The sequence below is a fragment of the Phaseolus vulgaris genome, chromosome 8 (genome assembly GCF_051622355.1).
Source record: "Phaseolus vulgaris cultivar YP4 chromosome 8, ASM5162235v1, whole genome shotgun sequence".
NCBI classification, from domain to species: Eukaryota; Viridiplantae; Streptophyta; class Magnoliopsida; order Fabales; family Fabaceae; genus Phaseolus; species Phaseolus vulgaris.
Genome location: NC_143505.1, coordinates 12450846 through 12466836, shown reverse-complemented (window position 1 = coordinate 12466836; position 15991 = coordinate 12450846). Strand labels below are relative to the sequence as shown.

Genomic DNA, 15991 nt, shown 5'->3' with positions numbered 1-15991 from the left:
TTGGAATACAGAATGCTTAGTAGTTTTGAAAGAAAATATATAATTTAGGATAGAGGAAAGCAACTTTTCATAGTTTCTAATTATCATTAGTACTTCTGTATAACAATAATTAGCATGTACTTGGTATGCTTCAGAGTTGCACTGCATTATACAGTTAAACTTGTGTCTCGTATATAAGAGATTTGTACGTAAGAGTTTCATTCATAAGAGTGTGATTGTGCTCAAATCGGTTAGGTGTGAAAGATGCATTGATGTAAAAGTTCAAGGTTATTAAACTCAAACAATTTGTAGATTCAATTCATAATAGTTTACCTTTAAGAAATCTATTAATAACATATGCATGGTATAATACTCGTAATACAATAATAATTCAATATTTCCATTACATATATTAAAGAAAAAGAGAAAATTAAAAAATAATAAAATATGATAGTACATTATTGCTAAACAAGATTCAAATACATAAATGACCAAATCAAATATAAACTCATGAAATTGAAGTTCTTATTGTGAACACAATTTTAAAAAGCAATCAATTTCTTCGAAGTCCTAATAAAGCATTGTATTGTGGGAGAAATATTGGGTTTCATTTGATTTCAAACTCACTGACTCTGTTTTTTTTTTTTTTTTTTAATTCAAGTATTAATTACGTGAATTTATCAGAGTTTATTAAAAAAGGATTCATGACAAGTTAACTTATTTTATCAAACTAGGACCATAAAAACTCATAAAAGTTTATCGATTAACTTAGAGTTTGACAATCTTGCATATATGGTCGCATAGGTACTTAATAATAAAAAATAATTGTTTTTAAATCATACAAAAGCCTCTATTTTGAAATTAAATTCCTCCTAAACGCGAAAAATTACGTAATTTTATTCAACAGAAAAGGAGGCAACCATGAAGCAGAGAAAATTTTCTATTTTTAAGATCTACATACAGGAACAAAATTCAAAATGAAAATAAAAATAAAAATATGCATATTTTACAACTTAATCATCATCACTTTGCAAATACTATCATGAAAAATAATTTGCACATTTTAGCATCAAAATTTTCAATTGTCAAGCATTTTACGGTTCTGTTAAACTTCTGGCGAAGTGATAAGATGTCGCCAAAATAAATTCAAAAAAATCAATATAAGTGTTTTATAACTAATTTTCGCAAAAGCAAACCTGTTTTATATTTTAGAACCCTTTCATTAAGTATTTGTATCGATTGAAATTATTAAATATCATTAAACAAAAAAAACGGCATTGGTCAACTCACTGATCCATACACAGGCAAATTCTTTGTGCATCTTTTGATTCCTTCCTTTTCATTTCGATATGTTTTTTAATTTCAATAGTACATTTTGTAAGAAATTATGTAAATTAATTTCTATAAAGTGACTCACATGACTTAGAGTTTGGGCTTTGGACCCAAATATGATTTAATAATAATAGAATAAAGGGTTTATTGGTTAATGTGAGAAATATATATATATATATATATATATATATATATATACCTAATGATATATATGATGATATACCTAATGATAACCTATATCTGATGGAGATTGGGAACTAAAGGCTATAGGGTTCTGTCTCTGCAAATAATAGTTGTCTCACGGTTAACCATCACGAAAGTGTGTGACAAGAACGGAATTGCTAAGAGATAGATTGGGACAAAAGAGATAAAGTAATTGCTCAAGTAGGATCACTCATGGATCAAGGTAAGTGTCTATTCCTTCTTGATTATGTTGTATGGATATATGTGAGAATCATAATATGATAAGATTTGTAAGAGAACATCATTATATGTGTTCAATTTACGTTTATTCATGTTTAAATATGATTATGTTGTATGGATATATGTGAGAATCATAATATGATAAGATTTGTATGAGAACATCATTGTATGTGTTCAATTTACGTTTATTCATGTTTAAATTTTACATGTGGTATCATAGCCTCGTTGCTCATGTTGTGATTCTCCATTAATGCTTTTCCAAAATCAAAGAACTCTAATTTTAAAATATTCCCAATTTAAGAACTCTAATTTTAAAATTAGGATTTATAGATTAAGGTTTCCATTCCTCTATAATAGATCCCTAATTGTCCTAAACCATCAAAGTCAAAGAACCCTAATTTTAATTAATCCCAATTGAAGAACCCTAATTTTAAAATTAGGGGTTTATGGAGTGTGCCTCTTTATGTCATTTTGAAAACTTTCATTAATTGAATTTTTAATTCAATTGAAGAAAGATGAAACTGCAATCATCTTTTCCCGTGACACTTTTAGTTATGGTTGAGACGTTCTTTACCTGGTATAACTGGGCTCGGAAATTCACAGCATCATAAATTGAAGAAAGATGAAACTGTACAGCTTAAATTCGTTCCTGCACGAATTCACAATTAATAATTTACGTTAATTAATTCATGTGCACCTTACGGATTTACGTCATTTTTTTTAAGTTTAATTAAAGTTTTAATTCAAATTTTATTATGTTATTATTATTAATTAATTCAATTTGAATTATATTAAAGTTTAATTAATTAATTGAAAGTGAGGAATGGAAAATTATTTTTCCGCTTTATGTATTAATTTTTAAATTAAGATTTTGGAATTATTGTATGATAGATTTGTAATCACCAAAGGTGATCAAATCTTTATGTTTTGTTTAATTCCAAATTATGGATGATGAATTTTATTTCAATTAATGATATATTGTTGGAATTATTTGTATGATAGATTTGTAATCACCAAAGTGATCAAATCTTTATGTTTTATTTAATTCCAAATTATGGATGAAATTTTATTTCAATTAATGATATTATTTATGGAATTATTTGTATGGTAGATTTGTAATCACCAAAGTGATCAAATCTTTAAGTTTTATTTAATTCCAGATTATTGATAAATTTTATTTCAATTACCTATAGAATGGATGCTAAATTATTTAAATATGGGTAAATGGAAATTCATTATTATAAGACATTTTTGGATCACCCAAAGGTTGATTAGTTGTCCTTATAATTAATGGATATGATTGTTGGTAGTGAGTATGTGTTATTAGTTTTGCATGTATATCCAAAGATAACAAGTGTTTCTAGTTGATGCATATATCTTGCCAAATAAAGTTAATACTATTAGCATCATTATGTTTTGTGTATTAATGGATCTCCCAAAGGAGAACATTAGTATACATAGAATGTTTCTGAATCTGTATTGTATGGTTAGTTTATGACTCGAAGTATTAATGTTAAGCATGTGTGATTGCAGTATCTGTTCTTGTAGCCTTACATTCGCAAGTTACGTCTGTTCCAGTCTTTAATGGTCTAATTTTTTCTGACTGGAGTGAAAAAGTCCAATTTCACTTAGGTGTATTGGATCTTGATTTGGCCATTCGAATCGAGAAACCTGCATCTATTACAGATGAAAGTAGCAATGAGGAGAAAGCTCATTATAGGGCTTGGGAAAAGTCAAACAGACTTAGCCTGATGTTTATGCGGACGAGTATAGCAAACAATATTAAGTCTGCTCTTCCCGAAACCGAGAATGCAAAAGAATTCATGAAGTTTGTGGAAGAGCGCTCTCAAACAGCTGATAAGTCTCTTGCTAGGACATTAATGAGTACATTAATCACCATGAAATTTGATGGTTCTCGTACTATGCACGAACATGTCATTGAAATGACTAATATTGCGGCAAGACTTAAGTCTCTGGGAATGGCAGTGGATGACAATTTTCTCGTACAATTCATTTTGAACTCTTTACCGTCTGAGTATGGTCCTTTCCAGATGAACTATAACACTATGAAAGATAAGTGGAATATGCATGAATTGCATAGCATGCTAGTTCAAGAAGAGACTAGATTGAAGAATCGAGGAAACCACTCCATACATTATGTGAACAATCAAGGAGCTGGAAAGAAAGTCTTCAAGAAACATGGAAAGGGTAAAGGACCACTGAAGATAAATGACTCCTCTACTAAGCTCCAGAAGAAGAATGACAAATGTCATTTTTGCAAGAAAGCTGGACATTTCCAAAAGGATTGTCTGAAACGTAAGGCTTGGTTTGAAAAGAAGGGTAAGCATAATATTTATTATGTATGTTTTGAATCAAACTTAACTGAAGTTCCACATAATTCTTGGTGGATTGATTCTGGATGCACAACTCATGTTTCTAACATGATGCAGGGATTCCTTTCAACCCGAACCATAAAGCCAAATGAAAAGTTTGTCTTCATGGGGAATAGAGAGAAGGTTCCAGTGGAAGCAGTTGGGACTTATCGTTTAATCCTCGGCACTGGATTTTATTTAGACTTAATGGATACTTTTTATGTACCTAGTATATCTAGGAATTTAGTTTCATTGTCTAAACTTGATGTTGCTGGATACTCTTTTAAATTTGGGAATGGTTGTTTCAATTTATATCAGCGTGCCAATTTGATTGGATCTGGTGCTCTTTATGATGGATTATATAGATTGAATCTTGATAATTTATATGCTGAAACTCTTATGACCTTGCATCATAATGTTGGCATTAAACGTAGTTTGGTGAATGAATGTTCTGCTTTCTTGTGGCACAAACGTTTGGGACATATTTCCAAAGAAAGGATGGAGAGATTGGTAAAGAATGAAATACTTCCAAGTTTGGATTTTACTGATCTGAATGTATGTGTGGATTGTATTAAAGGCAAACAAACAAAACACACAAAGAAGGGAGCCACAAGAAGTACTCAGCTTCTTGAAATTATACACACTGATATATGTGGACCTTTTGATGCAAGTTCTTTCAATAAAGAAAGGTATTTTATCACCTTTATTGATGATTTTTCACGTTATGGTTATGTCTATTTATTGCATGAAAAATCGCAAGCGGTGAATGCCTTAGAAGTTTATATAAATGAAGTGGAAAGACAATTAGACAGAAAGGTGAAAATTGTCAGGTCAGATAGAGGTGGTGAATATTATGGAAAGTATGATGAAAGTGGACAGCACCCTGGTCCGTTTGCTAAGTTCCTTGATAGACGTGGTATTTATGCTCAATACACAATGACAGGTACACCACAACAAAATGGTGTTTCAAAAAGGCGTAATCGAACCTTAATGGATATGGTTAGGAGCATGTTAAGTAAGTCAACTGTACCTGTTTCATTGTGGATGTATGCTTTAAAAACTGCCATGTATCTGTTGAACAGGGTTCCTAGTAAGGCAGTTCAAAAGACACCTTTTGAATTGTGGACAGGAAGGAAACCCAGTTTGAGACACCTGCATGTTTGGGGATCTCAGGCAGAAGTTAGAATATACAATCCGCAAGAGAAGAAATTGGATGCAAGAACAATCAGTGGATATTTCATTGGTTATCCAGCAAAGTCAAAAGGGTATATGTTTTACTGTCCTACCCATAGCACAAGAATTGTTGAATCTAGAAATGCACGGCTCATTGAAAATGGTGAAACCAGTGGGAGTGATACTTCACAAAATGTGAAGATTATGGAAGTTAGAGTACAAGTTCCTTTAACTAGTACCTTTACTTCAAGTATTGTTGTTCCTAATGTAGTTGAGTCACTCAACAATGAAGAAGAACAACAAATTAATGATCATGAAGTTAACAATGAACCTGTAGTAGAACAACCACAAGAAATAGTATTAAGAAGATCTCAAAGAGAAAGAAAGTCTGCTATTTCGAATGATTATGTGGTTTATCTACAAGTGTCAGAAAATGACTTAGGTATTGATAATGATCCAGTTTCATTTTCAGACGCCATCAATGATGATAATTTTGATAAGTGGTTAGATGCCATGAAAGATGAGCTTGAATCAATGGCACAGAATGATGTATGGGACCTTATAGAATTGCCAGAAGGATGCAAGAGATTCGGGTGTAAATGGGTCTTTAAGACTAAACGTGACTCTCGTGGCAATATCGAACGTTACAAGGCCCGACTTGTTGCCAAAGGTTTTACTCAAAAGGATGGCATTGATTATAAGGAAACATTTTCACCTGTTTCTAAAAAAGATTCCTTTAGAATTATCATGGCATTAGTAGCTCATTATGATCTTGAGTTGCATCAGATGGATGTCAAAACTGCCTTTCTGAATGGGGATTTGGAAGAGGATATTTATATGGACCAACCAGTGGGGTTCATTGAAGAAGGAAAGGAACACATGTTGTGTAAACTTAAGAAATCAATATACGGGCTTAAACAGGCTTCTAGGCAATGGTATCTTAAGTTCAATGATACTATTGTGTTCTTTGGGTTTAAGGAAAACATCGTTGATCGGTGTATATACCTGAATGTCAGTGGGAGCAAGTTTATATTCTTGATTCTGTATGTTGATGATATCTTGCTTGCAACTAATGATCTTGGTCTATTAAGTGAGACTAAGAAGTTTCTCTCTAATAACTTTGAGATGAAAGATATGGGCGAGGCATACTATGTGATAGAAATTGAAATATTCCGTGACAAATCACAAGGACTGTTAGGTTTGTCTCAGAAAGCATATATTAATAAAGTTTTAGAGAGATTCAGAATGGATAAATGTTTAACATCTCTTGTTCCAATACAGAAAGGAGACAAATTTAGTCTCATGCAATGTCCAAAGAATGACTTGGAACGGAAACAGATGGAGAATATACCTTATGCATCTATTGTTGGGAGTTTAATGTATGCTCAAACTTGTAGACGACCAGATATTAGTTTTGCAGTTGGTATGCTTGGTAGATACCAGAGTAATCCAAGATTGGATCATTGGAAAGCTGCAAAGAAAGTTTTAAGATACTTGCAAGGAACGAAGGATCACATGCTTACTTATAAAAGATCTGATCATCTTGAGGTGATTGGATGTACAGATTTAGATTTTGCTAGCTGTGTGGATACACGAAAGTCTACTTTTGGTTATGTGTATCTTTTAACCGGAGGAGCGATTTCATGGAAAAGTGCGAAGCAGACAGTCATTGTTGCATCCACCATGGAGGCTGAATTTGTGGCATGCTTTGAGGCCACAATTCAGGCTAATTGGTTGCGGAATTTTGTTTCAGAACTTGGAATTGTTGACGGTATTGCCAAGCCGCTGAGAATTTATTGTGATAACTCCGCAGTTGTCTTCTTTTCTAAAAATGACAAGTATTCCAAAGGTGCTAAACATATGGAATTGAAATACTTTGTCGTTAAAGAAGAAGTTCAGAAACATAGAGTGTCAATAGAACATATTAGCACTGATCTTATGATTGCTGACCCTTTAACAAAAGGGTTACTGCCCAAAACATTTACTGGTCATGTTGTAAATATGGGCATTATGTCTACTAGTGAATGATGAATGTTGTTATTAATGCTTATTTGACACTCTAAGCTCATTGAATAAATAAAGTTTCTGAAATTTATGTTTTCTACTTTATGTATATGCATGTAAATTATGTTGTGGAAAACAAATTATGTTGTTATTGATGAAAATGACATTATGTTTGAACCTATTATGGAATTCTCATTATAAAGTCATATTAAGGAGAAAGGATGATATAGTAGTACATGGAAGGAAATGTGTCGATTGAAATGACATGCAACCAATTTATTTCTGTATCCTTGATTTTGATTAATGATAGAACCAATTTATGTAAGACCTTTTAAATGCGCATTTATGTAATTATTAAATCATGAAAGTATTATAACTCATATGAGTCAAGTGGGAGAATGTAAGAAATTATGTAAATTAATTTCTATAAAGTGACTCACATGACTTAGAGTTTGGGCTTTGGGCCCAAATATGATTTAATAATAATAATATAATAAAGGGCTTATTGGTTAACGTGAGAAATATATATATGATGATAACCTACATCTGATGGAGATTGGGAACTAAAGGCTATAGGGTTCTATCTCTGCAAATAATAGTTGTCTCACTGTTAACCGTCACGAAAGTGTGACAAGAACGGAATTGTTAAGAGATAGATTGGGACAAAGGAGATAAAGTAATTGCTCAAGTAGGATCACTCATGGATCAAGGTAAGTGCCTATTCCTTCTTGATTGTGTTGTATGGATATATGTGAGAATCATAATATGATAAGATCTGTATGAGAACATCATTGTATGTGTTCAATTTACGTTTATTCATGTTTAAATTTTACACATTTGTTATTATGGTGTAAAGTGTTGTGTCTTTCTTCATTTTCAAGTGTAGTCGTGGTGGTAATAATAAGTGTAGTAGTGGTGATAATAGTGGTTGTTTATAGTAACTAGTGGTGAACATTGGTGGTTGAGATAAGTTTTGTTATATTTTTTTATTGGTGGTGACATTGTTTTCGTTTCCCTATTTATTTTTACATTTCTGGGAAAGTCACGAAACCTAGGAAAAAACATTCGCGATGTGAACAAATGAAGTACAAAACTAAAAAAAAACTATATTTGTCAAATACAATGAATTTTCTTGTCAATCTTTTTACATACGCTTAAATGATGCAACTTTTTCAAACATTACAACTATGACTGGAGATGAATGGAAATGATGCAGCTGGAAGAAAGATATATGGATGCGAGATGTAAATAAAATTATTTAAAAAGATGATGTTATGTTCCATTTAAGGTTACTTTTAAAATTAAAACCGACTGTTCAGAATTTATATGAAAAATGTGTCATCCATAGATCGTTAAAGCAATGGGATTCAGGTTTGGATAAGCCCAAATTTTATTCTAGTTGGTCCATGAGTGCTTCTTCCTGCACCTCCATCCCTTCTTCAGCCACCCCCATAGTAAACTTGATTTTACTATTATGCCCCTCAGTAAAATAATATTAAAAATTTAAAACTAAACCTAATTTTACCCCAACCCACTTTACTATCTCTTTGCTTCCTTTCACAGCAGCAGCAGAAGGCGCGGCGGAACCCACCCCTCCCATTCACCTCCTTTTCTTCAAACGCCCAGCAGCCTCCATTCTCGCCCAACAGCTCCATCCTCGTCACCATTCGCTTCCATTGTAACTTCAAATAGCATTGAGCCTCTTCATCCAAGGTTAGTTCCGGATTTTTTTGTAAAGGAATTGTTTTAAAGAATGCATTGTTTTGTTCCGCATCATAGAGATTTTTAAATCCGGTAGTGTGTAGTTAGGTTCCGTATTCCATAATCCGGTAGTCATTTTCAATAGTTCCAAATCTGGTAGTCTTTTTTGAATAGTTTCGGATTACATAGGTTTCGGATTAAATAATCCGGTAGTCTTTTTGAATAGTTCCGGATTACATAGGTTTTCGGATTAAATAATCCGGTATACTTTTTGAATAGTTCCGGATTACATAGGTTTTCGGATTAAATAATCCAGTATACTTTTTGAATAGTTCCGGATTACATAGGTTTTCAAATTAAATAATCCGGTAGTGATTAATTAGTTATATAATCCGGTATGTGTTTTTTAATTGTTGGTTTCGAATTAGATAATCCGGTATGTGTTTTTTAATTGTTGGTTTCGGATTAGATAATCCAGTATGTGTTTTTTAATTGTTGGTTTCGGATTAGATAATCCGGTAGTATTAATTTTAGGCTAATCCGGAAATGACTTTTTTTGGAGTTTCACTTATGCAATCTTGTTTAGTTTATTTTGTTTCCAGTTGAAGAACTTTTTTTAGATTATGTGTCATGGTTCACCTATGACAGATATGGCTAAAACAAGAGGTGGTGGATCTCAAGGTCATGATCGAACAAGACCAACGGCATCCGTCCGTAGAAGAGATCGAGGTGTTGTGGAGGAAAGAATTGGTGATGTTAATATTGATAATGACAATCAACAAGAATTACATGATGATAGGCAAATGGAACAGGGGGAAGGGTTTCCTTGAGGACCTTCTGATATGTCTTTGCTGGTAAATTTTGCTGACCATGTTGTTGTTAAGCTTTGGGATGGTGAGGTAAGAACGAAAAAACCTTCAATTAAATTGTTTTTGTTAATTATTGTTTAAATTGATTTAATTATATTAAATATATACAAATTTTGTATTAGGATCGGGGAGAACTTAAATTGGTATCCCACGGTAGGAAATTACGTAAATTTGGGATGCCTCGTGCTGAGATTGAAGTTCTTATACAAAATTCTGGATTATTTAGTCTTTGCAATATAAGCTATGAGGTGGGGGACAGGGGGTTGATTTCAGCCTTTGTTGAAAGGTGGCATGCTGAGACAAACTCCTTCCACCTTCCCATAGGTGAGATGACCATCACACTTGATGATGTGTCATCTCTTTTACACCTCCCCATTTTGGGTCAATTCCCTACGTATGTGCCCTTAGAGTACAACGGAGCTGCAACTATTTTAACTGAGTTATTAGGGGTGGAGGAGGCTCATGGGAAGGCTGAGATGAGGCAGTGTCGAGGCGTCCACGTACAATTGAGTTGGCTTCGAGATATATATGCGGAATGTTGCGCTCAAGAGGCTTGGGAGTGTGCTGCTAGAGCTTACTTGTTGCATGTGGTTGGATGCACTATTTTTGCAGATAAAAGTGCCACATCTGTATCTGTTTCGTACTTGTTGTTATTCAACAATCTTCGTATGTGCAGTGGATACGCATGGGGAGCAGCAACACTTACACATCTATATGAGCAGTTGAAGGATGTCTCCTACTTTAACACAAAGCAGTTGGGCAGTTATGTGACACTTGTTCAGGTATGAAACCATACAAATAATTAGCAATCACATGTTACATTCCATAATTTTTTGTATTAAATATTTTATAATTAATATAATGGAATTACGCAGGCATGGATTTATGAGCACTTCTCGGGCATGGGAAGAAGGGATATTAATCCCTCATATGACGAGGTACATCCGCGGGCAGCACGATACATTGTTGCCCATCAGATTTGTGTGGTTGGTGATGTGCGGGTGCAGTTGGATGGGCTCACACACGATGACGTCATCTGGACTCCATATGAGGACCACAGATTGAGCAGGCCATTTGAGACCATTTATTTATTCTCGGGTCACCTACGATTGGGCAGCTTATCACAGAGACATATGCCCGAGAGTGTGTTGCGCCAATTTGGCTACGAGCAGAGCATTCCACCATCACCGATGCCGACTGAGAGTCCTGGTGCACATGTCATTGATCAAAGGTGGTTGCGATTTGATCACCACTTGGTGACAGGTTTGACAGCTGCTTCTAGTCCATCTGCATGTGTTCCTGAGTACATGTCTTGGTTCAGGACGGTGTCACACCCATACATTCGCAGAGGTGAGCTTGGAGATCGACCCAGTGTTGTACCATGTCGTCGCCTTCGTAGTCCAAATGTTGAGCAGGCAGGTCTCTCGTCTCAAGATGAGCGTGCACATTCGGTAAGGTTTTTTTATTGTTGTGATTAAACAATATATTTGAGAAGTTTAATTTATTTTGAAGTTGGTGCAGGGTATATTTAGACGCATTGTTAGTATTCACCAACGCATGATAGATTGTCGTCAGGTCACTGAAGGCACTGACACATATGAGAGTACAGAGACAGCACTGCATTTAGCCCGAAGCGTGACAGATGACGGGGCGGTGTACACTAGACGATCACGTAATGTTCGTGGACGTCGTTGATATTTTGTTTTATTACATGATTGTAATAATAATAACTTTGTATGTGTACAATATGGTTTAATTAATTTATGTTGTAGTGTTTGCTATTTTATTTTTATCTGACATAAACATAAATTCATTATGAATCGAAAATGAAGTAATAAATTATGAATCAGAAGTTAAGTAATAAATTATGAATAAGAACCCCACATTATAAATTATGTCTACATCAATCGTCTCCAAGGTTCACATATGTCGGACTAATACTAATTAATTGGGTAAAAGATTGCATCCTACCAACGTAATATGATGACCATAACCTTGTCTCTGGGTAACAATGTGTACACCATAAAATGTCAATGGTAGGTATGGGACAATCATCAACCATTTTTACATGCACAAAGTGTGAATCATATACATGACCAATACATAGTAATCGGTGTAGACCAACATCGGTAGGGGGTGCAGTACGTAATGGGAAAATAGTAATATTTTGTTTCAAAGACAAACAAACTAAGATAATATTGTGTCTGCTTGCTATTAAGTATCCCATATCCGGTATTGTCATCCATTTGTCAACACTAGTCTGCAAAATACAATAATGAAATTAGATAGCGTACAAGTTCAATTAATCAATGCACATGACTCTTATGAATATACACTTACCACTGACAACTCATCCACTAGTAGGGATCTCTTGATATGTTCTACCCGTTGATGACCACCTAATAATGTTGCGTATTCTTCACGCCACTGAGATATTTCTTTGAATAAATCCATTCTAATAAGTGGCCATGACTCTTCACCCATCCCTAACAAGGAGGCAATAGCACGAAACCCACAATGTCCATCTGCTTTAACATCTATTACATCCAAAATATAAGGGTGACATTTCGGATGAAATTGATTAAGCATGGGAATTGCATTGGTGTTGGCCGTCACCTTAACCTTTCCCTTAGGAGTCTTCAAAGATGATGAGCTATCATTTACAATATGGATGCGATCTACATGCTCAAAATATGACGGGATGCGTTTTGTAGACCTCTGAAATTTGTTTGTTTGACTCTTTTGGGATCCTTTTGTCTTGACTACATTAAGTGGTGCACATAATGTTGTCATGTCTGGGTAGGCAATTTCACGCAACTTGTTTTTAATTGTCACTTTGCCACACATGTCAACCTGTTTGAACCGGGATAGAATGGCATCCCATTCTTGTTGAATTGACAACTCAGATGATGAATCACATTCAGATAAATCTGAAAAGCTTAGTCTCGTCCACATAACATGAACTTCATTAAGAGGAATGACACCCATAGCATATCTGGCTAATTGACAAGCACATGGTAATCCGTGAGTCCGTCTAAGTACACATCCACAACATTCAGTATCAAACCCCACATCATTGACCCGATCAAACTCTTCAGCAATGAGAACCAAAGCATGTTTAGATACAAAGCCAACCAACATCTTGTACAACTGCACATTGAATGTGTGTCCTATCACATGTAGACTCATTTCAAAGGATGCCTTGATTTCATTATGTTGAAGTATAATAACATGCTTGATAGCATCCCAACATGAACACAAGTCTCCCATGCTATTTTGTAATATTCGTTTCAAAGACCAATGAGCTGATTCAACCCTGTATAAGTATAAAACATAAAACAATTAGACGTTATACATGTTCTAAACAAAGTAAAGGCATTGATATACCTGTTTGATGTTGTATTTCCCAAATGCATTAATGAATCTGTCCAACACTTTACAAATTTTTCTTTGTGCGGAATAATCCATGTGTTCTTCACATATTCAACAAGTAATGGCCACGGTGAACAAATAGTTTCAAAACTTTTAACAAACTCATCAAATTGAGCAATATCTGTACAATCAATTATAGTCCTCCATGAATCCATCACAACTTCCCAAGCCTCAACAGAATCAACCAACATTTTACACTTTGCTTTAACATTCTTATTGATATGAAACCGACAAAGAAGGTTTCTTGCTTTAGGAAACACAATATTGATGGCATTCATCAAAGCAAGATCTCTATCACAAACAATGACTTCAGGCCCCACATGCGATGTCAAAAGTGACCCTCTAAATTTTTGTAGTGCCCATATGAAGTTCTTTTCCTTCTCGCTAGATAAGAATGCATAACCAGCAGAAAAGGACAAACCTATACAAGTCACACCAACAATCTCAAGCAAAATTATAACACTTCATTTTACAACACTTCTTCAAATTATAAAGCAATAAACATAAATAATTTTATTCACCTCATCTGTTGTAAAATGAGTACCACAATCCTCTTCAAATAATTCATGTTGATGCACATAATTCATTAATTCTTCCATATATATCATTTCTACTTCATCCGATCTTTTTGTAATCAATTCAACCTCCATGTCCATACTTACACCTTCATTCATAAAACATAAATTTCTATTTTATTCTAATTTTCATAAATTCAAACAAGTATGCAAAATAAAAACAACATTCAATTACCCTTCCAGACAGTGTAATCCATAAGTAAAATAGAACCTTCCAGATTAGATAATCCATAATGCATTTCACAACTTCAAAGTGACTTCCGGATTGTTTAATCCATAAGTCAAATTAAAACAGCAAATTGCATTCCGAATTACATAATCCATAAGTCATATTTAAAGTTCTAAAATGACTTCCGGATTACACAATCCGAAAAAGTGAGTATCTTTGTTCTGGATCCGGTTTACCCCCGCTTTAACTAATCCGGAACACTTTAATGTTGTCTTACGGATTGTAAAAACATTCTGGATTTTAGGGGTGGATAACATGAAGTTCATTGCACGGATTATACAATTCGGTGATCTAGCGGATTAACTCAATCCGGAGAAATAAGTGTTTAAAGCACGAAGACTTACCTACAAACGGAGAATACGAGCGCAGTGAAGACCACCCACCACAGCAACAGCACCACCTCCACGGTTACCACTACAAGCACCACTATCACCACCGGCAAGCACCAAGCACCAAACACCTTCAATTTCACTATGAGTAGAAAGTAAAACAAATTTTCTATTTTTATCTTTTTTTACTGAAGGACAAATTTGGAATTTTAAAAGTATATGGGGGTGGCTGAACAAGGGAAGGAGGTGCAGGAAGAAGCACTTTTGGTCCATGAATCAGTTCCTCAGAGCAACTTTACATGTTTTTTGGGCCTAAAACAAAAAACGGGAAAAACTCGTTACCGTTTGAACACCTTTACATCCTTTCAGGAAAGAAATTGATATCTACAACTACAATATAGAAATCATAGATAGATTATATTAAGCGTATGTATTGAAAATTTGGGTTCAACAGTACACTTTCAACTTTTGTTTTACTTCCAGCAGTACAAAATTGTAGAGAAAATGGTAAACCCAAATGTAATTTAGATAAAGATAAAGATTTTTGTTACAGAAAATAAGGTAATAGATTAATATATAGTTGGTAATTCTGATTTTGTGATCCCCAAGTTTACCACATAAAGTGACTTACTAAAATGGCATAGCTTCTAATTAGGATTAATAACGTGAGAGATATGTTGAAAATTTTGATGGCAATATATAACGTGAGAAGCAGGGTGGGTGATGAAACAGTAATTGTTTCGAAGAACACAAACTTAGAGTAAAAATAACATGAATGTAATTATCGTCCCTACATGAACAGAGAAGTTAATTATAGGCTCTATGAGAAAGTTTGCACGATTTAAAAGGTTAAACACCAAAATAATGACGTCCAAAGTTAAGCTTAATAGCTGTGAAAAGCCTCAAAGAGCATACATAAATGTGATTAATTAATAGTTACTCATTGGTTTGTTTACTCACAGTATATAAGTATAAGCACATGTGATAAAACATTAATTAATAATTAGTAATTAGTTTACTCATACTTGGGTTTAAAATAATAAAAAATCTTATTACCAATGGAAATCTTATTACTAATGAGATTTACATAACTAGTAATTTTTTTGAAAAGAATCATTGATAAATTCTTCTAATAATAAACCTAGTATTGTGCCTTGTCCATTGAGAGATAGATAAAATTTTTGTATACGAATGAGTAGATGGTTAAATTTTAAAGTTTGACACATATATCGATGTGTTGATTGTCTAGCTAGTTTGAAATTAAAGAATAAGCAAGATTTTATTACCTGAATATCAATTTTCTTTATTACATGAATTTTGATTTTGCTTTCTCAAGTTGGTTTATATTTTATTTTCTTTTTAGTTTTACTCTGAGGAAGTATATGATTATTTAAGTATCAATCTAATTGGATATCATTATCTTATAGTGATGTTATCTTGAATGATATCCTACAAAAATTAGTTTATTTATAGTAATTAATTTAATAAATTTAAAAAATAGATATTTTATTCTTACTTTATCTTATGTATTTATTTATTTAGTCTAGGCAATTTTATAAAAGAAGCTTATCTT

General features: G+C 33.6%; 1 protein-coding gene across 1 annotated transcript; it reads right to left on the bottom strand.

Annotated features, from left to right (window-relative positions):
• Positions 1-11756: 11756 nt before the first annotated feature.
• On the bottom strand, positions 11757-13941 carry LOC137824597 (uncharacterized). The gene is made up of 4 exons (XM_090294021.1): positions 13830-13941; positions 13241-13706; positions 12194-13169; positions 11757-12113 (listed from the first exon to the last, which is right to left on the bottom strand). The coding sequence occupies exons 1-4, from the start codon at positions 13939-13941 to the stop codon at positions 11757-11759; spliced, it is 1911 nt and encodes a 636-aa protein (XP_090150147.1).
• Between the last annotated feature and the right edge of the window lie 2050 nt (positions 13942-15991).